At 41.2% G+C, this 26,787-nt stretch overlaps 1 protein-coding gene across 4 annotated transcripts in view; it reads right to left on the reverse strand.

Annotated features, from left to right (window-relative positions):
- Nucleotides 1-26,787, reverse strand: part of DOCK4 (dedicator of cytokinesis 4) — a 250,323-nt gene that overhangs the window by 148,243 nt on the left and 75,293 nt on the right. For all 4 annotated transcript variants that reach the window (XM_071552419.1, XM_071552417.1, XM_071552418.1 and 1 more), the window contains exons 2-3: nucleotides 2,355-2,438; nucleotides 1,337-1,377 (exon numbers count right to left, since the gene is read on the reverse strand). In XM_071552419.1, the coding sequence (XP_071408520.1) occupies nucleotides 1,337-1,377; nucleotides 2,355-2,438 (125 nt within the window). The remainder of the gene's footprint in view (nucleotides 1-1,336; nucleotides 1,378-2,354; nucleotides 2,439-26,787) is intronic.

Raw genomic sequence — 26,787 nt, forward strand, 5'->3', positions numbered from 1 at the left:
ATGCACGCTTACTGCAGACCAGCTGCCACAGATAATTTCTTGGACTGTCAAAGCTGGCAGAATAACAAGGCAGGAATCTTGACAGAGCAATACCAATAACATGAGGAGTTACAAGGTGCCCTTATTATTTTACTTTCAGAGAGACTCCCTTCAAAAATCCATTTCAGAAAACTGTTTGCATTCACACTAGAAAAGCAGAAAATACATATCTCATTTCAAGTACTGTTTAGAAAACCTATTCATAACTTCTATCGCACATTTGACAGACCACAAAGCAAGACTGACAGCAAGCATGTGGTGAGAATTGCAACAAAAGACACAGAAGATGCAATAATAAACCACAACTGTTCAAGGTTTATAAATCAAATTGTAATATATGTCAATGAGGTCAATGGAGTAAACATCAGATTAGACTCTGTGGCTAAATTTATTGTTCACATTGACCTTCCATTTAAAGGAAATTTATGTGAGCAGAAACTGTTGGCCTTAGCACAAAAGACCAATGACTTGACATAAGTCCCTAGATACCTCTGAAATTAATGTATATGTGCATTATTTTGCTGAATAGTCTTGGAAAAGAAGAGAGAAAAAGAATAAAGCAGGTTAAAGGATCAACATATCATTTAAGAGCTTGCTTTCCATGAAAAACAAAATCTTTACAGTTCCAGAGTCAAGAAAACAAGAGAGATTAAGAAAACAGAAAGACAAATAAGACAGGTAAAGCTTAAACATATTCAACAGGAACAGACACTGAAATATAAATTTCATAACTTTTCATGTCTGAATGCAGAAAAAATACATCAGTGAAGTCTGGATTAGAGTACCATCAGCTATGCTACTGTAGAAATCAAAGACTACACATTAAAGGAAAACAAAATGAACCATATATTTTATGTGACAACACATATCTTTTATTCAATTGATACTCTGCGTGGGGCTCATATAAACTAGCTGCCTCCATTGGCTGCTCTAAATTAATTCACAGCATCAAAAAATGCAGGCACAGTTTAACCAACTTTTTCAACAGTATCTACAATTTGTATTTTCAGTAGTCTTTTTCCTTCAACCTAACTTCCTTCAAGTTGAAAATCTAAAAATCAGAAATGAAATAAAATTTACCAGAGCCTGGGATTTGTAAAGTGTATCATCCTAATACACAGGAGCATTTCAGAAGGATAATCCATGTACAAATCTAATTAAAGCAATATCAATAATTTTCTTAACACTAAGCTCTAGTTTTAAGAGTAAATATCAAATAATTCGATGCAGATTATAAACACTTAAAAAGTAAATATACATTTTTGTCAAAGAATGTAAAACTGCAATTGACTTTTACCTTGACATTGGGGTTTTTTAAGGCAAATCCTCTGTACCATCCTGTGAAGAAAGAACATTTTGCTTTTTAAAGTAAGCAAATAATTTCCATATGTAAAACAGATTTCATCTTTCCCTTTTGGACAGGAAAAAAATTACACAGTGCTGTCAGACTGCACTCATTTAAAACACTTTCCATACAGTGAAAGTTATTTCATTTAAACCACCTCATATTCAGATGACTTCATTCACACAATTTCAGGAATTACTTTTACCCTGTATCCCTAAACATTTCTAACAGGTATATTCGGCATTGGATCCCACACCAGACAAAATGAAATGGTTTCATACTAAGTGCAAACATTTACAAATTATTTCACATTCTAAATTTATCAACCACATTACTATACAAAATTCATAATACACCTGGTCCAAAAGAATAGATCCTATGCCTTCTAAAAGAACATTTCTTACAAGGTTAACCATATAGAATGCTGGTATGAACCAAAAAAATCCCACCTAAATAATCCCAAATGACACAAAATCCCAAATTGACAGGTAAGCCTTAGGTGTTAAGGAAGCCGATTATGAAAAAAATGCAACTTTATTTGTCCTACACTAGAAACAGACATTTTCTAAAATTGTATTTGCATTCTTTACCTCAGAACAGAGGCAGAAGAGAAGGTTTACACTGTTTTAAGATTTAAACTTGTGACTTTGAGTGAATTTGATAGTATCTTGATGACAGCCAGGCTTCCCTCAGAAGTACCAAGCAAACAGAAGAATCATGATGACTCCTTCCTGTTATAACTCTTATCTTCTACATATATTTAGTAAACAAAAATTAACGAACTGCAAATTAATTAGTACAAAGATTAGAGCTCACTGGCATTGTGGGAGAAAAAATTAAGAGGCCAAAATGTGTGATATTATTGACTTGCAAAATGTATTAATTTAAGGAAATAAATTAATAGTAGTGGGGTTTAAACCACCAGTAGATGAAACTTAATTATTCCTAGAATTCCAAGCTGTGAACTCACCATCACATTTCTCTAATATTTGAACGGTGTCTCCAATCTCCAGCGATAAGCCATGTGGGACTGTCCCTCGAAAAGCAGCTATTACTGAAAAAGATAATATGTTTCAGTTATTCACAAAGTTGAAATATAAATTATTATTCCTATTGTTAACAAAAATAGCATATTACTAGGGGAAGTCATGTGTTGGGAACAAACAAGGTTACTAAAATTTAATAAGCTGTGAAAAGAATCAGAGGTTAAGCTACTTTTACGAGCAGAAAATTTAAAATTCAGAACTTGTGAAAAAACCCAAACACAGCCCTACTATACAGGAATGGAAAGCTTGTACTAGAGAACACTATTAGCTAGACCATAAGAACCCCGAAGGAAAGAAAATGTTTTATTCCAAATGTTTACACTAACACGTATCAGACCTCAGAATTTTGAAAGCGGGAAGTACCATTATGTGCCAATATTATTGTTGCCATCTATACCACTCACACGCCATGAAGAGAAAACCTTATTTCACATTCGCTTAATGGACGCTATAGATCCAGTACTCCATCCAATCCCAAATGTGAGGAAATGGTTAGGGAGTGGAGACCAGTAAAGCACGTTGTTCACTCCAATATGTTAAGTGCACATATAGTACCCCCTCCAGCCTCGCCAAAGCCAGTAAAGGGAGGTCATGAGCTCAGGCTGGGACAAGGGCTACAGAAATAGGCTTCCCTTGCTGGAGATGAAACATGCCTCAGAAACAAAATATCCATCAGTGCAGTGATGTTCCAAATACTTAAAATGGTCAAGTCTTATACTGTTGGTGCTAAAACAACAGCCAGCTATTTTTTCACTCAGAAGCAAAATAGAATATCCACAAGCCACTCGAAATGCTCATTCCTATAAATGCTAAGAGCCATTAACATGTAGTGGGTTGACCTTGGGACACCAAGTGCTCACTAAGCCACTTTGTCACTCCCCTTCCCAGCTGGACAGGCAAGAGAGAATAAGATGGAAAACGACTCATAGGTTAAGAGAAAGTTTGCATGCACACAAAGAGGAAAATAGCAAGGTTTATTTCCTGCTTCCCACTAGCAAGCAACGTCAGGCCACTTCCCAGGAAGCAGAGCTCCAGCATGTGTAGCAGCTGCTCCAGAAAGAAAATATTGCAAATAATGAATGCCCCCTTTTCTCCTCCTTTCCTTGGCTTTTATATCTTCATATGGTATGCAATATCCCTTTGGTTAGTTTGAATCAGCTGGTCAGTTGTGTCACCCCTCAGCATCTTGCCCTGGACTGGGGGAAGGGATCATAGAATAGAATCAGAGAATCAGAGAATCGATTGGGTTGGAAAAGACCTCCGAGATCATCGAGTCCAACCCTTGGTCCAACTCCAGTCCATTTACTAGATCATGGCACTCAGCGCCATGTCCAATCTCAGTTTAAAAGCCTCCAGGGATGGTGAATCCACCACCTCTCTGGGCAGCCCATTCCACTGCCTGATTACTCTTTCTGTAAAGAATTTTTTTCTGATATCCAGCTTAAATTTCCCCTGGCACAGCTTAAGCCCGTGGCCCCTTGTCCTATTGCTGAGTGCCTGGGAGAAGAGACCAACCCCCACCTGGCTAGAACTTCCCTTCAGGTAGTTCTAGACAGTGCTGAGGTCACCTCTGAGCCTCCTCTTCTCCAGGCTAAACAACCCCAGCTCTCTCAGACCCTCCCCATAGGACCTATGCTCCAGTCCCTTCACCAGTCTTGTTGCTCTTCTCTGGACTCGCTCCAGCACCTCAATATCCTTTCTGAACTGAGGGGCCCAGAACTGAACACAGTACTCAAGGTGTGGCCTCACCAACGCAGAGTACAGGGGAAGGATCACTTCCCTGGTCCTGCTGGCCACGCTATTTTTGATACAGGACAGGATCCCATTGGCCTTCTTGGCCACCTGGGCACACTGTTGGCTCATGTTGAGCTTCCTGTCAATTAGTACCCCCAGGTCCCTTTCTGCCTGGCTGCTCTCTAGCCACTCTGTGCCCAGCCTGTAGCGCTGCAGGGGGTTGTTGTGGCCAAAGTGCAGGACCCAGCACTTGGCCTTATTGAACTTCATCCCATTGGAATCAGCCCATCTCTCAAGTCTATCCAGATCCCTCTGAAGAGCCCTCCTGCCTTGCAGCAGGTCAACACTCCCTCCCAGCTTGGTGTCATCAGCAAATTTGCCGATGATGGACTCAATCCCCTCATCTAAATCATCAATAAAGATGTTAAACAGGACTGGACCCAACACAGACCCCTGGGGAGCATCACTGGTGACCGGCCGCCAGCTGGATGCAGCTCCGTTCACCAGCACTCTCTGGGCCCGGCCCTCCAGCCAGCTCCTAATCCAGGAGAGGGTACACTTGCCCAAGCCATGGGCTACCAGCTTTTCCAGGAGTATATTATGGGAGACAGTGTCAAAGGCCTTGCTGAAGTCCAGATAGACCACATCCACAGCCTTCCCCTCATCCACCAGGTGGGTCACCTGATCGTAAAAAGAGATCAGGTTGGTCAGACAGGACCTGCCCCTCCTAAACCCATGCTGGCTGGGTCTAATCCCTTGTCCATCCTGAAGGTGCTGTGTGATTGCACTCAGGATGAACTGCTCCATAACCCTGCCAGGCACGGAGGTCAGGCTGACAGGCGTGTAGTTGCCAGGGTCCTGCTTGCTGCCCTTTTTGTGGATTGGGGTGACATTTGCCAACCTCCAGTCATCTGGGACTTCCCCAGAGAGCCAGGACTGTTGAAAGATGATGGAGAGCAGTTTGGCAAGCTCTTCGCCAGCTCCCTCATCACCCTGGGATGGATCCTGTCTGGTCCCATAGGTCCCATAGATGTTATAGTGCTGATGTTGCACCAGCACTGCTCAGCAGTAGCCAAAACACTGCTGTGTTACCAACACATTTGCAGCTACCAATGTAAAGCACAGCACTGTGAGGGCTGCTATGGGGAAATGAACTTCATCTCAGCCAGATCTAATACAGTCTACGGAGCCCAAGTAGTCTCTGTGACGCCCAGGATATGCTGCAGGGCCTGTTCACTACTAAGCACCATGGGAGCTTTGAGCTGCTCCATCTCCGACCTGGGCCGGTTCACCCCTCCTTAGTCAACCTGGTGCCCTGCAGCTCCCCCATGGATCACCACGTTGATGTTGGCCTTAGCTTGGACACTTGCTTGGCACAGCGCCCTGCAGCCCAGAACTCCTGGACTCAACCGATCCATCAGGCTCAGCCTCCCTGGCAGCTGGGACTACAGGCACTTACCTTCTCCATGCCAGATACCCACCAAAGCCACTCTACACTCCCCTCTCCAACTGGACAGAGGACAGAAAATATAATGAAGGACTCATCGGTTGAGATAAGGACTGAGATACATTACTCACTGATTACCATCACAGGCAACACAGAGTTGAAGTAAGGATATTAACTAAATTTATTACAAACAGAATCAGAGCAGAAGAGTGAGAAGGAAAATAAATGTTAAAAACACCTTCTCCCCACCCCTCCCTCCTTCCCAAGTTCTACCTCCCCCCTCCCCCAGTGGATCAGGGAGATAGGAAATGGAGGACTACGGTCAGTTCATGACAGGTTGTATCTGCCACTGGTCAGAGCGTGGGATCACTCCTATAGGAGACAGTCCTTCATGAACTTTTACAATGTGAGTCCATCCCACAGGCAACAGTTTTTTACAAACTGCTACAACATAGGTCACTTTTCCATGTGGTGTAGTCCTTCATGCACAAGGAACCATCATGGGTTCCCCACCTGCAGTACCTCCTGCCCCTCCTTCTGCGCTCACCTTGCTGTCTGCAGAGTTGTTCACATGTTCTCACTCTGCTCTTCCCTGGCTGCAATTTACATTTGCCCTATAACATTTTTTTCCTTCTTAAATATGTTATCAGAGAGGCATTACTATCACTCCTGATTGGCTTGGCCTTGGAAAGCGGCAGGTCCATCCTAGAGCCGACTGGAATTGGCTCTGGAGGAAACCCACCAGCCTCTCACAGAAGCCACCCCTGTAGCCTCCACCTTCCAGAACCTGGCCACACAAACCCAATACAACATGCTAAATAGCAATTCTGCTATTCAACCCTGGGCTTACTTTATTTGAAATGCTGAATTACAATATTGCCAATTCAGGCCTTGAGACCAAGCACTAGTGCTTTTGATTCTCTGTACTGTAATATTCTTTTGGAGCTTAACTTTAAACTTAAAGAGGAAAGCAGCCTTCCACCAGTATCAGCAGGGCATGATGCACAGAACTACTCTGTGGCCTGATAGCATGTTAGCTGTCAAATATCTACCCATCTAGATAGGAAAACTCAAATCATACAGCAAACTTAAAAAACCACCAAGTCAGAGGCATGACAACAAAACTTTACATGTAAAAGCCAAAAGGATATGATCCTTATGGATCCTTGTGAATCCCTTCAACTCAGAATATTCTTTCTGTGATGCTACATATGCCTCCTCTTGGAGGTCTACCCTGCCACCGGCAGAGATTGCACTTGAACACAACATACCCTGTCATCCACTGTCTGTGTCTGCCAAAGGCAGCAGGAGAGATCAGCTGTCAGCAACCACGAAAACTGAACATTTTGTGAATCTTTGACTGAAAGTTCGAGATACTAACAGCAAATCAACAGGATATGGTTTAACTACAGGATGGCATATATAAAAATGTACAAAAAGTACATTTTCGCCAAATCTTTCTGAAGACTTCAACACTCACTGAATTCAATCATCACTTCAACCATCAGTAAATCAGCACTGTGCTTAACGCATGGTCTTTATCCCTCTGCAGAAAGTCTATAGGATCATGTGCCTGGCCAGTCCCTAAGAGTTTCATACAACATGTGACCAGTATATGTAGCATTGAGCCTCTTACCTCCTCAAGTATGTGTATAGAATCAATCTCTATTCATTTTGGTGCTCCTCCTGCCCTCCAAGTTATTTACACAGAACTGAATACCCTGAGATAAGAACTATTAAATAAAAAGAACTACTTTGGTTCCAACACCATGATCCAGTATACATTTTTTAAACAGCTTAGTTGCAAGACAGCATTTGTACACTAAAAAAAGTTTGTCTAAGAATTGAAAAAACTAGAAATTTTCAATTAATTCTTATACAAACATCTGAACATTAAAGCAGTTTATTAAGTAAGAACAGATGAAAATAAAAACACAAGTCCCCAAATATTAATACAATGTATATCTAAATTCCCCTGTGGCACTGGAATGTCAGGAGTCATTCTGGTCACCGTTATAGCTTGCAAGCAGCAAAACTGAATTATGAAGCCTGACAAAATAGCACCTACAGCCACTGAAATAAAATTAATGAATTAACCAAAGAAGCATGCAAAACCAAACCAAATCCGAAGTTGGTTATTACAGTAGTGAGATGTCTTATTTCTAAATTCCATGTGATAAAAAAAGACAGTGATTTTCTCGTTAAGAGCCAATATATCCTGTCATATTCTTATGATTTGACTTTGCTGTGACATTCAGTTTTTATTATGTAGTTACTAGAACTGTTAAAGAACTTTTTTTTTTAAAGAAAAGTTTTAAAAAAACTTTTAGGACAAAGAAGAAGACTGAAATCTGACACAATGCAGAAAATAGCTAGAAATTATTTTAGTACACGTACAGAAGAACAAAATTATACCTTCAAATATCTTTCAGAAGGCTGGCCTGAAGAGAACCAGAAAAAGAAAAGAAACAAGGGCATCACCTGTACATCTGGGCCAGCACATCTATTTGATACACTTGAAAAACTCTAGCTGGATTCTTGTAGAGGCCTTTGCAGTAAGGTCAAGCTCCAAACAGGTAGCCTGTGCTCCTTAGCAACGCCACTCGAAGTATAATCAAGAGCACTGCAGAGCACCAGAGAATTTAATGCAAAACACGTGAACACACAAATTAACTTAGTCCACACAGCTAACTTTCTACTAATCATGTCATGCTACAGAACTGGGAACAAGACAGAAGGTGGCAATTATAGCAACAGTTATAACAACTGGTGACAGCAGATGAAGAGAAGGCTGAGATATTGAATAACTTCTTTTGCCTCAGTCTTCAATGACAACCTCTCTTGGGGACTAGGGGATCAAAGTCCCTCCCTCTGTAAGTAAAGATCCGGTTCATGACCACCTGAGGAACCTGAATACACATAAGTCTTTCAGACCTGATAAGATGCATCTGAGAGTCCTGAGGGAATTGGCTGATGTAGCAATAGACTATTTACAAGGGCATGTAGTGATAGGTCTAAATGGAATGGCTTCAAATTGAAGGAACATAGATTGAGATTAGACATTAGAAAAAAATTCTTTACTGTGAGCATGGTGAGGCACTGGAACAGGTTGCCCAGAAAAGTTGTGGAAGCATTTAAGGTCAGGTTGGATGGAGCTCTAAGCAGCCTGGCCTAGTAGAAGGTGTCTCTGCCTGCGGTAGAGGGCCTGGAAGTAGGTGATTTTTAAGGTCCCTTCCAAACAAAGACATTCTATCATTCATGTCTTTTTAGGTTATCTGTGATGTATATACATAAGTAGACTACAGGGAGAATAACAATGAAGTCATGGAAGAAGGTAGTTGCAGTTCCTTCAGAGAAGATCGCAGGGTTGAGCAGTTCAGCTAAGATACAGAGTTCTTAAACAAGCCATGATATAAATTTTATGTACTGAACCTCTCACCCTTTTCTCCAATGACCACATTATTCTGCAACACTTTGCAGATACTCCTTAATTATTTTTTCTAGTAGTAATAAGTATGTAATTATCACTCTGTAGTGACTGTGACTTAAGGTGTTCCCAATCTAACTTGAAAGCAGTACATATTTATCATACTCATACAACTGGACTTCTTATATATACAGCATTCATTGACCCATATGCATCTTAGATGCACCATTTTAACTCTTCTACAATAATTTCTTCAACAGTCATGGCTAGGATTCGTGAACGAAGATTTGAGAAGGGCACTACCCACGCTTGCTGCAAGCGTGCTGGTGGCTAAAAAGGCCGATACAGGATAGGCAGGTCCGGTCACAAAAGGCACAGCGGAACGTCTCCCTAGGTGACATTGGCAAGGAATGGTTCTTTCTGCGTTGTCTTTTCTCCTCAAGACTGACTCTCCGTGCATTCTCAAAGGAAGCAGCAGCGTTGTGAATGGTGTGTTTCCATGAATACCGATTAGAGGCCACAGTGGACCATTGGTGGCAGTCAATATGGCCAAGGCTGCGGTGTTGTTTCAGGGAGTCCTTGTATCTCTTCTTTGGGGCTCCTCTCTTGCGGCAGCCGGTGACAAGTTCACCATAGAGCACAATCTTCGGAAGGCGGTGATCCTCCATCCTGGAGATGTGCCCTGCCCAGCGCAGCTGCGTTCTCATCAGCATGGCCTCGATACTGCTGACCCCTGCCTGTTCAAGAACAGACACATTGGTCACGTAATCAGACCAGTGGATGTTTAGGATTAAACGGAGGCGGCGCTGATGGAAGCGTTCGAGAAGCCACAGGTGGTGGCGGTAGATGACCCATGATTCAGACCCATATAAAAGAGTAGACAGTACAATGGCTCTGTAGACACTAATCTTTGTACTTTTCTTCAGGTGTTTATTGGACCAGACTCTTTTATGGAGTTTTCCGAAGCCTTTGTATGCCTTTGCTAGCCTGTTGTCTATCTCTTTGTCAATCTTACCGTCTGAGGAAATGATACTTCCCAGATAGGTGAACTGCTGGACTGACTTAAGCTCTGAACTGCCTATGGTGATGTGAGGATGATGGAAGACTTCTTGAGGTGTAGGTTGGTAGAGAACTTCTGTCTTCTTCAGGCTGACTTCCAGCCCAAAAAGCTCAGCAGCCTCTGCAAAGCAGGATGTTAAGCACTGCAGAGCTGCTTCTGTGTGAGCAACGAGGGCGGCATCATCAGCAAAAAGCAGCTCACGGACAAGGTGATTCAGGGTCTCGGTGTGGGCCTTCAGTCACCTTAGGTTGAATAGGCTTCCACCGGTACGATATCGGATGTACATGCCGTTTTCTTCATCAAGGTCTGCTGTGGCTCTTTGGAGCATCATGCTGAAGAAAATTGTGAATGGAGTTGGTGCAAGAACGTAACCTTGTTTCACACCATTGGTTATTGGAAAGGGCTCAGAGAGTGCATCGCCATATCTGACTTGTCCACGCTGATCCTCATGTAGCAGGATGATCATTTTGAGGAACTTGGGGGGACATCCTAAACGTTCCAAGATCTGCCACAGGCCTTTTCTGCTCACAGTGTCGAAAGCTTTGGTGAGGTCAACAAAGGTTACATAGAGACCTTTGTTCTGTTCCCTACACTTCTCTTGCAGTTGTCTGAGAACAAACACCATGTCTGTGGTGCTCCTATTGGCTCTGAAACCACACTGGCTTTCAGGTAGAAGCTCTTCTGCAATAGTGGGTACTAATCTGTTCAGAAGTATTCTTGCAAGGATTTTACCAGCAATGGAGAGCAAAGTAATACCTCGGTAATTTGAGCAGTCTGATTTTTCTCCTTTCTTCTTGTACAGGGTGATAATGACTGCATCACGGAGATCTGGTGGTAGTTCCCCTTGTTCCCAGCAACGCACAACAAGCTCGTGGAATTTGGCATGGAGTGCTTGACCTTCAGGTTTCCAGACTTCAGGTGGAATTCCATCAACCCCAGCTGCCTTGCCAGTTTTCACCTCTTGTATGGCCTTGAGTATCTCTCCCATAGTAGGGGCTGCATCCAATTCATGTTTCACCGGTTGTTGTGTAATGTGCTGAATTGTTGAGCCTTGGACTACACAGTTGGCACTGAAGAGAGTCTGAAAGTGCTCAGACCATCGGTTCAGGATGGAGGTTTTATCTGTTAGAAGCAGTTGACCATCTGCACTGAGTAGGGGGCTTTGAACCTGGTGAGTGGGTCCGTACACTGCTTTCAGGGCCTCATAGAATCCTCTTTGGTCACCCAAATCTGCGCATAGTTGTGTCTTTTCTGCTAGGTTGAACCACCATTTGTTCTGGATGTCTCGAAGTTTCTGTTGAAGCTTACTGCATGCAAGACGAAAGGCGGCTTTTTTTATATGGCAAGATGGCTGAGCAAGGTGTGCTTGGTGAGCAGTTCTCTTCTTCAGCAATTCCTGGATCTCTTGATTGTTCTCATCAAACCAGTCTTTGTTTTTCTTGGAGGAGAACCCTAGGGACTCTTCAGAGGACTGCAGGATGCAACTTTTAATATGTTGCCAAAGCGCTTCAGGAGAGGGATCTATGGGATTATCTTTAAGTCTGGTTTGAAGGTTTACTTGGAAGCTGTCTCTCACTGTGGCTGTTTGAAGATTGCTGACTTGGAGCCTCCTCCTTGGAATGTCGCCTCTCTTAGGTTTGGGTTTGAAGTGGAGGTTAAGTTTGCAGCGCACAAGGCGGTGGTCTGTTTGACATTCTGCACTCGGCATCACTCGAGTATGACGGACATCACTGACATTTCTCTGTTGTACTAAGATATAGTCAATGAGGTGCCAGTGCTTGGATCGAGGATGCATCCAGGTTGTCTTCAGGCTGTCTTTCTGTTGAAAGATAGTGTTGGTGATGGTGAGCTGCCGTTCTGCGCAAAACTCTAGCAGGAGGCGTCCGTTGTCGTTGCAGTTTCCAACACCATGCTTGCCCAGGACTCCTTTCCAGGCTTCAGAATTCTTACCTACTCTGGCGTTGAAGTCACCAAGGATTATGATCTTATCATCTGCAGGAACATTTTGGGTGAGGCGGTGCAGGTCTGTGTAGAATTTGTCTTCTTCCGCTGGGTCAGCTTGGAGAGTTGGGGCATATACGCTAAAAAGAACAACATGTTGCTTGTTGTGTAGAGGGAGGCGTAAGGACATAATGCGATCGGAGTGACCTGTCGGCAGATTTTCAAGTTTGGAGGCAATGGAGTTTTTAATCATGAAGCCAACTCCTGAAAGGTGTCTTTTGGTTTTGGGTTTGCCTGACCAGGAGAGTGTGTAGCCAGCACCATGATCTTTAAGGCTGCCTTCCTCATGAAGACAAACTTCACTGAGAGCAGCAATGTCAATGTTGAGCCGTGACAGTTCGTGGGCAATTAGAGCAGAACGACGCTCAGGACGTCCACTATCCCCAGTATCAAGCATGGTTCTGATGTTCCAACATGCGAGTGTTAGTTTGAGCACACCTTTGCAGGCAGGTGTATGCCTTTGAAATCTCTTTGTTTTTGTTCGACCGCATGGAAGATGCCGGTTGGCCGCGGTTATCCAACCGGGTGTGGAGATGAGCTTTGTTTAGGCCACCTTTGCTAGGCCCCTCTCCGTGTGGAGCAAGCAGTGCTGTCCCTAGAAAAGGCTGCTTGGTCATTCAGGATGCTGCCACAAGAGACTGTCATCTCCGGGGTCAAGTCTCTAATGACCCATATCCTGAACCGCCTGCATGCAGGGTTGGGTCTGCAGCTTCCAGCTGCTTCCTATCACCTGCCGTTTTCGACCCTCACCTGTCGCTACAGGGCTTTGCAATGTGGGTGAACCCTTCAAGCCTGCGCAATGGATTTTTTAGGTGAGGCACAGCGTGCGCAAAACTGGCCCCACCATTTACTCCTAAGGTTCATCTGCCACGGCTTAGCGAGCTTGGACAGTGACAGCGAATACCTCAGGACATAGGTTTGGTTAGAGTATTCTTCTCTTAGATGGATGGCCTTACAGGGCTAAACGAGCTCCATCTGCCCGGGTTTGGGGTTGGAGTTGTCCTTCTCCTAGGATGGTTGCCAGATGTCTAGCGAGCCCATCCTGCCCGTGGACACACTTTGTCTGACCGTTCAGCTGAGACCTGTCTGGCATGGGAGACCCTACCGGTGGCACAAACCACCTCCAGCATAGCTCTCAACCTCATGAGGGCACACAAGCTTCTCCCCCGTGACAAGGGGGTGTCCCCGGAGAAGTCTTCAACAGTAGGTGTTGTGATTATGACTTTCTCTCTCTTACATTACATCTGGATACCAGAGACCTTAGAAAAGGAAGAGGGACAGGAGAAGAGAAATCCACTCAGAATATAGATAATTTACTGATACCTGCAATCTTTGCAGATGCACTGTCGAAATGGATGGCCCCAGGAAGCTAAATATCAAAAGCACTTACATTTAGATACATTTCTTGTCATTGTAGTACCTGAAGGTCATATATATGTCCTTTTCAAGTGCAGGAACAGTGATTGATGTCCTGTTCAATCACCTCTCAGCCACAGGAGAAATACAGAACTCCACAATAAAAGTTTGCAGCAGGATATGTCCTCAGAAATATTTTAGAAACTGAGTTCAAAAACTGAAGCCAGCTGGCTTTATTAAAAACTTTCTTGCAGCCAAAGGGTACTCAGAGAATAGGAAAGCAAGACAACACCACAGGACACAAAAACTTAATCCACACAGAAAGTGAAATCATATGGTGAGAACTAGAGTGACAGGCAATATTAAAGGAAGTTTTGGTTTGGTTTCCTTTGCTTTGCTCCTAAGTTCAGCTTCTCAAAAGAAAATTCATCTTTACGTTGTCGTTCAAATCTCTAGTTGGATGTGCTCACTGTTAGACAGTTTTACATAGGAAAGTGCCTGGTTTATAAAAAGATCCAAAATCAAGGTCTTAATTAAAGCGTAATCTAAGTGGGGGTTTTTGGTGCAGAAACTCACCTTCTGGTCATGTGGAACACAGAGAGCACTGTTGTTCTAAAAACTAAAACAAGATACTTTTCTACTTCCACCTAGTGCATTCAAGCTTTACATGAGAGTCAGCATTACAAAAAGAACTTGAAACTCACCAAGAGCAAGCTGGTTTCATGACTGGCTTGACTTTTTGTTTAAAAGATGAAAATATCTCCTCAAACAGGGTGCAATGTGACATGGTTCTCAAGATGTCTTTGTTACAAGTTAAAATTAAGGTCAATACAACAAAAGAAGACACACAATACACGCAGTTCTGTGTTGAGTAGGACAGCATAGAACCCCATATATAAGGTGATCAGTAGAAGTAGTAGCTACAGCAACTACTCAAAAATAAGCATTTCTATCATAACAGCAGACTCAGGTTTCACATAATGAACAACATTCCTTCAACTGAAGAGAGCACATTGGGGAAGCCTGTGAGGTAGAAGAACGCAAACTAATAATTAATTATTGCTTGTCCATATTCTACGAGCAAAATACTTGAGTGAAAAATAGACTCCGGTTCAATACTCTAAATCATGATGCCCCAGCTATCAGAGGTGGCATATGAACCACACAGAAATGTGCTAAGTGCACACTAGAAAATCAGATTTGAAAGCTGGGGACACTTTGTCAGAGGGACTGGTTTTGACAGGGAACAAGATGCTCTGATAGAAGAGGAACTGATTAGCTGGTAACAGGAGTGGCTGGCCCACTTCTAAGTTTTGCTTGGGGCTATATTCTTAAAATTTTTATGCCTGAAATAACTGGAGATCTGCATGTAAGAACTAATGAGGCAGACACTGTTGCTCTTTTCCTCCTAACAGATAACTAGAAGCTGTTATTGATTCCAGATATTATCTCCCGTAATTGAAATCAGGTCCTCTCGGTGGCAAAAGCAATTTTTAAAGTTTTTATTCAGGACTTAAAGTGCTATTCTTTCAACAGATTGAGACTTTCAGGTACAACTGTTTCAAGGGGTTTTGCTTCTATTCGACAGCTGAAAAATAATTTTAAAAAAAGCTGCACTAAATGAAATCGGGATGCTTCTAACATTATAAAGTTATATTAGTTAAAAAATCATTATGTTGTATTTTGCTTATGTGATGAAAAATTGAATTTGGTTTTATGCAGCTTTTTAGCTGATGAGTAATAACATGTATATGTTACCTTTGAGGAATGCTCCAATTCAGTGGTCTTTGTTGCAGAAATGTAAAAAAGTATGGCCTTATGCACAGCAAATACAACAGACCTCTGTCACTGTAAGCAGCTGCAGAAAATGCAACATTAGAGAAAGTGCATTATCAGGACAACTATTGTTAAAAAAAAATCAATCAACAACTCTATCCAACAACTCTACTCAAGTTTGAACTACTGACCACTGGCAAACAATGCAAGCATTCAGACATACAGCTCTCAGCATGCTGTGGCACAGGGATCTCCTGAGCCAGTCATGGCATTTCTGTGTCCAACAACCATTGATGCATTTTAATTCTATGAATTTGCCCAAATAGGCTTTACGTGCATCATAATGTCAGTGTCCACAAACTCACAGTAAGCTTTCTAGTTTAAATATGCTTCATGGAACAAAAAAAGTCTTTGTGTTGTTTCACAATGCCACTTAAAATTTCATTTCATGTCTCTTTGTTCCTGTGTGGAAATCTGAATAAGCAATCTCTTGTCACCTCTCTGCACCTTAGCTGTACCTTTCCAAGGCTGAAGTTTTTTCTCCTCAGAAGAAGCTGAAGAACTTTTTCAGGTTTCTAAAAGGCAGAACTTTTAGAAGCATAAACACACAGAGGCATACAGGCTTGCTAACGCAGAATGGCCAGAGTTCACTGTAAAAGGCCATTACGTGCACTGAGCTTTGACTACATATGAATTGATCTGGATGGAGCGGCATGATAGCACAACGACATGCTCATGCTTCTAATACACGAGCTAATTCGGGCATCTGTTCATAATGCATTGTGCTGCCTACAGATACCCCAGGAGGCTTGCTGAAACCCAACAACAAGCTAATGAAGACAGCAACAGAAAAGCAGAGCAGGGGAGGGATGGGGAATCAATCCAACCTCCTTTCGATAAACACAATATATACAAATAGTAGTTTCAATAACAGAAGTGATCCTTAAATCTCTTGCAGATTACTGAGGATAAACACTCTCAAATTTGTATTGAAATAAAAGAATGTGGGTTCTCTCGCCTGTGTATGTACACTACAAGCAAAAGGATCAAAGGCATAGCCCAGACAATTACAGCTCAGAACCCCTGAGCCACATGTGGCTTTTGAATATCTCAAGTGCTGCGCATTTGCAGCAGTCAGTTTTTCTTAAGAGATGAGTGTTTGTATGGAATTTTCATAAGACTATTTACTGTACAGCTATTTGTGAAAATACCTCAAGGCACATCAAAAAACATCAAAAAAGTTTGTATCCAGTCCAAACTTTGAAAACATTAAATAAAGTAGAATACATATATAAAACTATTCTTCACTTGTCTGTAAAAAAAAAATCTAGAATCCTACTGCTAATAGCACCAGCTACCTGTACAGATAAGGCAAATGCCAAGTCTGAAATACACAAAGGACATAGAGCTGCAGTAGACCATATTCACTCCTGTGCTCAGCTCAACATTTGAATTCAGCAAGATAATAATTTTCAAATCCCTGATTACAATGCTGCCAAAAAAACATAGGACAGTTCTAACATAGATAATCAGTTTAGTGTGAATGTCTGAACATTTGTCAAGCTCTCTTCATCCTGCATCTCTGCTACAGGCAGGAACATTATCATCTCTTTGATAACAGCTTGATCGTTTTTTCCAATATCTGCAAACATTTTTGCTAACTCGCTCCTTTGGGTATTTTAGATATTAGGCACATATCTTAGAGCACTAAAAGTAACAGATGATGATGGCATCTATTTGCTGTTGAGAATGGCTGCCAATCTAGAGCACCAAAACTGGAATAATTTCTTCTTCTATTAAAGAGCTAGTTAAGATCTTTATAGTTCTGGAACTCCTACTGAATCTTTTCATGTCTTCCTCTTCTCCCTGCTGAGAGATTTTTTTTGATTTGCATTAGTTCTGGAACAAGGAATTTAAAAGTAAAAAGAAAATAAGCCAAAAAGGTCTTTACAAGTGTAGAAAATCTAGTACACCTTAGAATCTATGAATAGATGACACTGTCTCTCCCCATGAATTTGCTCAAGAGTCTCCTTTACAGAGAAGCAATGTCAATGTATAACCCATAAAAGGTATCATGGCAGAAGGTGAGGTGGATTCAGTACAGATACAGATTTCATGCATTCAAATTATAATAAATGAACCAGTCTGCACCCAGTTCAACCCAGTCTCACTTTAATTCTTTAATGCAGAGCTACAGATGTAGTACCAATGCACTAAGACTGCTATGTTGAACAGCAAGTGTGAATTAAGTGCTGTTTCATTATTTAGAAACAGCAACAACTTAAAAATCCATTAAACAGAAAGAAGTGAAAAAGTAGATTATGTTCAGATGACATTATGTGCAAGAACAACCTCTTTTAGCTAAAAATAACTGTGATTTTATTAAGATGAAGTGTTTCCAAAGTTCTAATAATGTTCAAACTTTGTTAAGTAATTCCTTTAATAGTATGATCAAGGAAAAGAGTTACTACAATTTAACCTGAAAAATTATTCATGTTTTATTCATAGTCTTTCGGGAAACAAAGTTTCTGATTAAAATCAAATAAACTAACAGGGGGGGTTGTAACTTCCTGTAAGTGTCAGGTATAATCAAGACCCAAGGATGAGAGAACACAGCCTCAAGCTGTGCTAGGGGAGGTTCAGGTTGGACATTAGGAGGAATTTCTCTATGGTAAGGGTTGTAGAACACTGGAACAGGCTGCCCAGGGAGGTGGTGCAGTCACCAACCCTGGAGGTGTTCAGAAAAAGACTGGACATGGCAATTAGTGTTCTGATCCGGTTGACAGGGTGGTGATCAATCAAGGGCTGGATCTGATAATCTTAGAGGTCTTTTCCAACCTAAATGATTCTATGAGTCTGGAATCTATTCACACGACAAGTGCATCATCTGAGTTCCATCAAAGTCAAAAAAGCTGCAGATGCCAGATCTCATGACAACTCTTCCGTGTGTTTTCTACCTCATTAAAGCATGAGATGCTGCTCACCAAAACCTCCAAAAACTTAAACTTAGGACACACAGAGCTCTACCTTACTTCAAACCTGGATCCATAGTGCAATTTTATATATGCCAGAAGGTTTGTTGGCCACATATCCTATTCCTAAAAAGCCAGCAGAAACCAAAGGAGAAAATAAAAAGCCTCATATTACTATAGATACAGGAGAAGTCTTTCAGAAAGGATTTAAATTTTTCCAGAATAATAGGACAGCAATTATTTCAAATAAGGCCTTGAATATATGAGTACATCCTTAAAATTTCATGCTGACTTCATGTCAGAATACTGTGTATGGTCCAAAATCCAGTAACAATACATTTCCCTATTCTCCTCCATCCTCCTTGTTAAAGGTTCAGACACAGAAAGGTGGTGTTGGGAGAAGCCCCCTCAGAGAATATTCCTCACCATACCAATACAAAAGGTTTAGGCTTGGAGTCCCAGGAATGAGGACAAAAGATAGGTCATGACTTTTAGATTCAAGCTTAATGGTTGGGCGGAAGTGAGAAAACAGAACTCCAGGGAGTTCTCTCTCCAGGGGAGAGGGTTTTCTTTCTTTGTTCCCTGTGTGCTGGTTTGACTTTTTGGGGTTTTTACTTTGGACAGCTGCAGAAAAGGAGCCATGGCTTGCTGGTGAGCTCTCTTTTTCTAGCTCTGCTCTTTGCTTTTTCCTCCTCCATCTCTGCGCACCCTGAGCTTCAGAGAGAGAGAAAAGAGGAGAGACACAGCTGCTTCAGGACACTGCAGGCCTTTTTTTTCCCTCTTCCTGGGGATTGATTTGGACTCCAAGGAGATTCCTGGGAACTATCATCATTTCCTCCACTCCTAGTCTTTCCTTCTTCATTTGGGACAAAGGACAAAGAGAGAGAGAGTTGATTCATGTGAGTGCTCTCTGCTCATCTCTGCCTCACTGGGAAAAGACTGAGAATTCATCTTGCAGCCAGTTGAGGTGTGACACTGACACTGACCATAAATATAATTGCTCCAGGAAGCATCTACCATTTTGGGGGTTGTTCTCTTTTGTTTTTTTACCTTTGGTGCTGGGGGAGTAGTTTGCTCTGGTCTGTTTACAGTTATATCTATATCTACATATATATGTATTTATATAGTAGTTAAGAACAGTTACCCTTCTTATATCCATTTTCTAATTAAAGTTCCTTTTCTTAAATTTAATAAAGAGTGACATGATTATTGTGGAGGAATCCTCTCCACTTCTTTTTGGTAAACATTTTGGGTTTTTTCCCTCAAACTAAGACACTCCTCAAACACATTATAACACAACATGCTTCTCTGAATTTGGTGAGCATAATTTCACAGTCCTTAAAAACTATAACTAGCACCATGCAAACCCAAGCTCAGAAGAGCTACAGTATTGTAGACTGCAAAGAAAAAAACACTGTGCAAGCTGAAAGCATTACATTCCACCAACTATGAGAGGTGGAGGAACACAGTTAGAAAACAGTGCAATTGCTCAAAAACTCCATGTGTTTGTATCAAAGACTTTGGTAAATGAGACTGGTTTCCCATTAATATTGCACTGTTTGCTACCATTCCAGTAATAGATAGCATTCAAGGAAGCCAAGAAAAGCAGAGTATAAATTTTCTTCACTAATACAAAGAGAGAGAACACCCTTCTTCCACAGCAAAACCACACCAATTGACCATATAAATGAAACACTGTCCACTCATTTTATTTCCTTTGAAAGAGAAAGGTTTAATTCTGTATTTTACCTGCCATCAGTGGAAGACAGTAAAAAAAACCCACTGGAAAACTAGTAGAAATCAAATGCACACACAAAACAAAACACAAAAGAAAAAAATCAGCACATCCTGCAATTTCCAGTGCTGTTGCTTTTTAGCTTGTCTGGTATCATATTTCAGATACGTTTTAGTCTCCTTGTAATCTGTATTTCTCTGATATTCAACAATTTTATTACAAATTTATTTTAAGTATTTTCATTTTACCCGTAAGACTTCAGTTTACTTTAACCTTTCTGCAATGTTCTCTATAGCACTTTATAACTCAATAATTCTGCTTTTGTAAGGTATGAGCCTTGAACACATTGCTACTTACAAAGAACATTTATTAAATGTCAATTTATTGCTGCACATCAAAAATTACTGCAATATGACATTTTTCAGTAATGATAGAAAAACCCTACCAACTTATGCAATAAGCAAATTGTGCAATTCAGCTAACATGAAAAATAAACCATAATTGTGAGTTTCTGAAGCCTGTCCCACAGATCAGCCTATTCTATGTAGATACAAACTCAATAACAGAAAACCTCTTGAAAGAAAGGACAGTTTGGCAAGGTGTAGAATTAAGTGCAACTAAGGAAGACGATGATTACAAATCACTGTAAGTACCCTGGCACATGATTTTTTTTTACCCTATACGAGCCAGAACTTTCTTGATCTAATGTAATTGAGAGGCATTTCAAATATACTACAACACAGCTACCAGGACTAGTAAAGCAAAACTTTCTCCTGTGAAAATCCTTAGAGATGGCTGAAAGCAAGTTCAAATGTCCCACTCGAGCTTTAAGCTGGTTTATTTGGTTTAATGTTTGGGGATAACCACACTGCACTTTTCAGCCTGATTTCAATTGAGCCAGCAGAATTCAGTGTATTTAGCCCTGCAGGGTTTCATCACTAATCTGTAATCTCTCTAAAGTTAAAACTTCAAACTTCAGGGATATTTAACAAAATCCCACAATTACCTTAAAATGTGTGACCAAATAAAAATGTAGCAAGTGCATACACTTTTTTGCCTGCTACTCCCAAATCAAGGGTGAAGAGAGTTTAGGTTTGGTTGGCAACTGATTATAAGAGCACAAAAGAGCATGAGAAAAATGTATCTGCAAAGTATATGCAAATACCAATAATATCAATAAAGATAATGAAGATTGCTGGCAAGGGGGCAATTGTTCTGTTGGATATGATTGGGGGAAGGAAGTGTATGAGCAAACAATCCTCTTTAAATGTTTATGTTACGATTCACTGTGGCATCTGAATCATTCTCTTTCTATGTAAGAGTACTTCAAGAGACAATATGATTCTTTTGGTTTTAACACCTTGGAAGAGTCACTAAAAATCACAGAATATGCTGGGTTGAAAGGAACCCACAAGGATCATCAAGTCCAACTCCTGGCCCTGCACAGGACCATTCCTGAGTCACACCATGTGCCTGAGAGTGTCATCCAAACACTTCTTGAACTCTGTCGGGTTTGGTGCTGTGACTACTTCTCTGGGGAGCCTGTTCCAGTGCTCAACCATCTTCTGGAGGAAGAACCTTTTTCTAATATTCAACCTAAACCTCTCCTAACACAACTTCAGGATGTTCCCTTGAGTCCTGTCACTGATCACCACAGAGAAGAGATCAGTCCTGCCACTCCTCTTCCCCACACAAGGAAGTTGTAACTGCAATGAGGTCTCCCCTCAATCTCCTCTCCTCCAGGCTGAACAGACCAAGTGCCCTCAGCTGCTCCTTATACGGCTTCCTCTTGAGGCCCTTCACCATCTTTGCCACCTCTCTCTGAATGCTAAAAAAGAAGTCAGTGCCAAAGTTTTCCTTCACGCCAAGGGTGGGATTTGAACTCCCACCTGCGGTGCAAAAGAGATTCATCAGGCCACCTCCTTAACCACCCAGACACAACTGGTGTTATAACAGTTCTCTCCTTACCCCTTCCTCTAGATTTGGCACGGAAGCTTAGGAATACATTTAGGATACAATGGGTCCAGGAAAACATGAAAAATAGACATGTAGTTCTAACAAATTAGTACTGGGAGATACACATTATCATCTGGCACCATAAAATACTTCTTGAGTGAAACTAGTCATGGTTTTGACAAGGAAAATGGGCAGCACCAAGAAAACCAGACATGGGGACTTGTTGTCTTTTTGTATTAAAGAGTTTTCCAATCCTTCTCCAGTTGAAAGAACCTACAGGACTCTTTCCTGAAACTCTTAAAAACAAAACCCCCTTTTTGTACATAAGTAAAATTAGCAGAGACAGGTAAAAAGACTTTTGTGTCAGCCCAGTGTCTGGCAGCAGATCAGGAACAATTCTGAAATAAAGTAACAAAAACTAGGTGGATTTGCAATCTATCCATTTGGCCACGGTCCACACCACTAAGCCACAGGCCATGTGCTTGTTTTGCACTGAACCATGATACACGCTTCACAGAGTTAAAGGAAAACACGATGCCAAACTTCACTTGAATGGGGCATGAACAAGGCAGTGAATGAAGGGAAATGGAAGACAAGGCAAAACCTGCAGCAAAGAGGTGCAGAGCCTCCTCCCAGGAGGCTGATGCCCTGGAAGGGACAGCAAACGAAGTACAACTCCAGGGCTCTTCTTGGCCACAAGGAGCCATCAAGAGAGTCATCACATCACATGCAGCTGACAGAATTTTTATGCTCATTTAAAATCATTCATTTTCTTAAATACGCTGGGGTTTTTCTCTACAATTAATAGCCTTCTGGGGATCCAGATAGAATAACAAAGGCCTCATGGGATTTATCCAGAAGTTGAAGTAAGAAAAGGACAAAGTTGTATTTTTCTCCCATGCTTGAAAAGACCTTCTGAAACAAGAATATGGAACTCAAGCAGAGACATTAGTGGCTTGATTCAGCCTGAGTGTTTTTCAGTTTGTGTACTCCACCAAGCAGTGAGTGATCTCAACTCCAGCTTCAGCAGTAATACACAGGTGTTGAAAATGAGTAAATTAGACAACCAGTATACTGCAAGATTGTTTTTAAAACTGAGTGAAACATGTGACATGTCTACTATATGGAGCTCTTTCTTCTTTTTCAACAAGAGATTTTCAAAGCCACTGAAAAAGAAATCAGTTGCTGAGAGCCAAATCAAATGGCAAAACTGAAGATGGTCAAGCTCAAACATACTTTCCTTAGACATGTGTGACTTTATAACAACTACATGATTTAGTATTTCTGTATTAGTTGCTTCCTCTCTCCTGAATGTGCATAAGTCCATGAGACCCATTGAGATTCATCCATGGGTCCTGAGGGAGATGGCAGACGAAGTTGCTAAGCCACTATCCATATTTTTTTTTAAAACTGTGGCAGTCAGGCGAAGTCCCTGATTACATGAAAAAGGAAAATATAACCCTAATTTTTAAAAAGGGGAAGTGGAAACTCAGGGAACTAGACCAGTCAGTCTCACCTCCATGCCAGGCCAGGTCATGGAGCAGATCGTCCTGGAAATGAAGCTAAGGCACGTGGAAAACAAGGGGATGATAGGTAGCCACCAACATGGCTTTACAAAGGGGAAATCATGCCTGACAAATTTGGTGACCTCCTGTGACTGGGTACAGCATTGGTGAATAGGGGCAGAGAAACTGACATCATCTACCTGGACTTTTGCAAAACATTTGACACTGTACCACCACACGACATCCTTGTCTCCAAATCAGAGATCCATGGATTTGATAGATGGACCACTCGTTGGATAAAGAGTTGTGGTCAATGGCTCTTTGTCCACATGGAGATAAGTGCTGTGCCTCAGGGGTCAGTACTGGGGCCAATACATCTTCCTTTAACACATTTTTTTCTAACATCTTTGACAGTGACATGGACCGTGGGATAGAGTGCAGCCTCAGCAAATTTGCTGATGACACCAAGCTGTGAGGTGCAGCTTACACTCTGGAGGGAAGGGATGACATCCAGAGGGACCTTGGCAGAGTTGAGCAGTGAGACTGTGTGAACTTCATGAAGTTCAACAAAGCAAAGTGCAAGGTCCTACCCCTGGGTCATGGCAATCCCAAACAGACGTACAGGTTGGACAAGGTGATTGAGAGTAGTCCTATGGAGAAAGATTTGGGGATGAACTTGAGTTGACAGTGTGTGGCCACAGCCCATAAAGCCACCCGAATTCTGGGCTGCATCAAACAGAGTGTGGCCGGCAGCTTGAAGGTGATTCTCTGCGTCCACTCTGTTCTTATGACACTGTTGCAGCAAGTCTAGGGGAGGTCCATGAAGTTGCTAAGAGGAATGGAGTACCTCCCCTCCAAAGACAGGCTGAGGAAGTTGAGGCTGTTAAGCCTAGAGAAGACACGGGTGTGTGGAGACCTCATAGCAATTTTCCAGCGTAGGGAAGTCAGAGAGGGACATTCATCAGGAATTGTACTGACAGGGCAAGGAGTAACGGCTACAAATTGAAAGAGGGGAAATTTAGGTTAGATATTAGGAAGAAATTTTTTATTGTGAGGGTAGTGACACACTTGAACAGGTTGCCCAGGTGGGTTGTGGATTCCTCAACCCTGGCAGTGTTCAAAGCCAGGTTGGATAAGGTCTGGTTTAGCGGGAGATGCCCCAAAACATGGTAGGGGGAGTTGGGACTAGGTGATCTTTAAGGTCCATTCCAACCCCTTACCATTCTACAATTCTATCAAATACAGAATCCATCAGAGCACCACATACAAACAAACACTATGTTGGATTTGATTCAGTAGCTGGTTTTGATCCATATCATAATCTTACTCACTAATTAAAACAATTACACAGGTGTGTAAATAATCAGGTTTATTCTTCTTAACAGCAAATTGAAGGGAAGGGACTAAATGAAAGAAAAAAATGTCATTTTTCTTTGCAGAAAGAAAGTGGGAATAGAAAGAGTAGGAAAGTATTTGCAATGCAATGCACAAGTTACACTTGCGAAGAAAGAGGAATGTTAAGAGGTGCACCAAGGGTTGCAATTTGCTTCTAACTTACTTAAACAATTTCAACTCACTTATTAAAAATATGCTGTTCATTAACTCTAAAATTACCATCCAAATAAAAAGGAATCCCTTTTCCACTTCACTAGGACTGCTTGAAAGGTCAACCAACAATCACTGCTGGGCTTGAACTGAAATTTATTAGTTTCAACCAGCAGTAATGTTAATGGCTATGATAATTAAACTCATTGGTGGTTTAGTTACTTGTTGTGTCAGAAAGAGATATCAGTATGTGACCAACATAATCCTATCTAATCGTTGAAGGCTTGCATACAAACCACAGAATTGTCACAGAAAGGAAATTATATACAAGGAAAATCAGTGAAGTGTTATGACTTCTCATATTTATTTTCTAAAATGCATGGAAATTAGACGACAATGCTTTCAGTCTCCAAAAAGAACTGGAAATGTCAAGTGAGCTGAAACTGAGCATTTGTGCCCAAGTACATCTTGTGGAATTTGCAGCCTCTACATTTCCGCTGGAGTAGACATGAGAACAGAAAAACTATAATTTTCATTTGGAAATACTCCTACCAACACTTCATCTTTTCTCAAAAAAACACAGGTGAACATACTGATTATGAAATTAGATGTGTTTATTTTCATCTTCTCTATTGTTTCTATTTTACTGTTTGAATTTCTTACCCTCCTTTTGTCATTTTAAGGACTGAAACAACCACCAAAGTTGACGCATAGCAAGAAACAAGCAGTAAAAGGAATCATCAAATACTGATGGACAAATTAGAATTAAAGACTAAACTGAAGATACTTTTAATTTTGTCTTTGTAAAAGCAGCACAGTAGTACCCAAAACACAGATAGGGCCTGCAATTAAGTGTGAAGGTTGGTCACCATTACAAAAACTAAACTGATCAATGGAAGTATTGTAATCTACATGCTGAATCAAGACTAAAATACCATCTTAATGGTTCAACGTCGAAACTTGCTTTGCCCATGTTTTTACAGTACTCCATCAGGACTAGGGATTTACAATAAATATTCAGGGTTGACCTGATTTCATCAATGTTAGTCCTATTTAAGACTTGCACAGCTAGGACTGGGAAGTGGAATTAGGTGACAGGCTAACAGTGTTCTAACTTTTCTGTTTTGGAGTAGGTCTTTCTCTTTTAATAATTCTTAATATATCTTATTTATTCCAAAATTATTGAAAAAGAAAGGTCTCTGGTTTTAGCAACACTAAAGCTAACCAAATTATGGTAGAACAAAAAGTGGGACAATTCAGATAGATGCATTTTATCTCATGCTGAATTTAGGGTAGTAGAAAATGAGAAAGAAGTCTTCCAGTTTGTTTCCTCTCTTATTCAAAACCTTCTTTACATCTTTGGAAGCATATATTTTTCAATTTAGAACTTCATACTTAATTCCATTTTTTTTAACTATAAAATTACTAATGAACAGGAAATGATAATTTATGCTTTTCAAAACTATGAATTATTCATAAACTACAACACAAGACCCATGTAGAATTACATATTCTGATTTCTACTAAAGTAGCTTAAAATAGCCACTACTATAATCATAAACTCACTTACATTGGAAGGCACCCTTAGGATAAAGTCCAACCATAAAATATACTACACTACATTCATATACACTATACTATACTACACTCATTTCTCAGCAGACTGATTACCTCCTGCCTGCTCATCACAGAAAAGTATCTAATCAGAGATCTTTGAGTCACCTTGCTGTCTCTTCAAGACACTACGTTCTGCCATAAAGCCATGAATATCACAATGTAAGAGAGGTTATGGTTCATGTGTGTGGGTTTTACTTTTCTATTTCTAGTATAACTAAGACGAGAA

The sequence above is a fragment of the Pithys albifrons genome, chromosome 3 (assembly GCF_047495875.1).
Source record: "Pithys albifrons albifrons isolate INPA30051 chromosome 3, PitAlb_v1, whole genome shotgun sequence".
In the NCBI taxonomy this organism is placed as follows: Eukaryota; Metazoa; Chordata; class Aves; order Passeriformes; family Thamnophilidae; genus Pithys; species Pithys albifrons.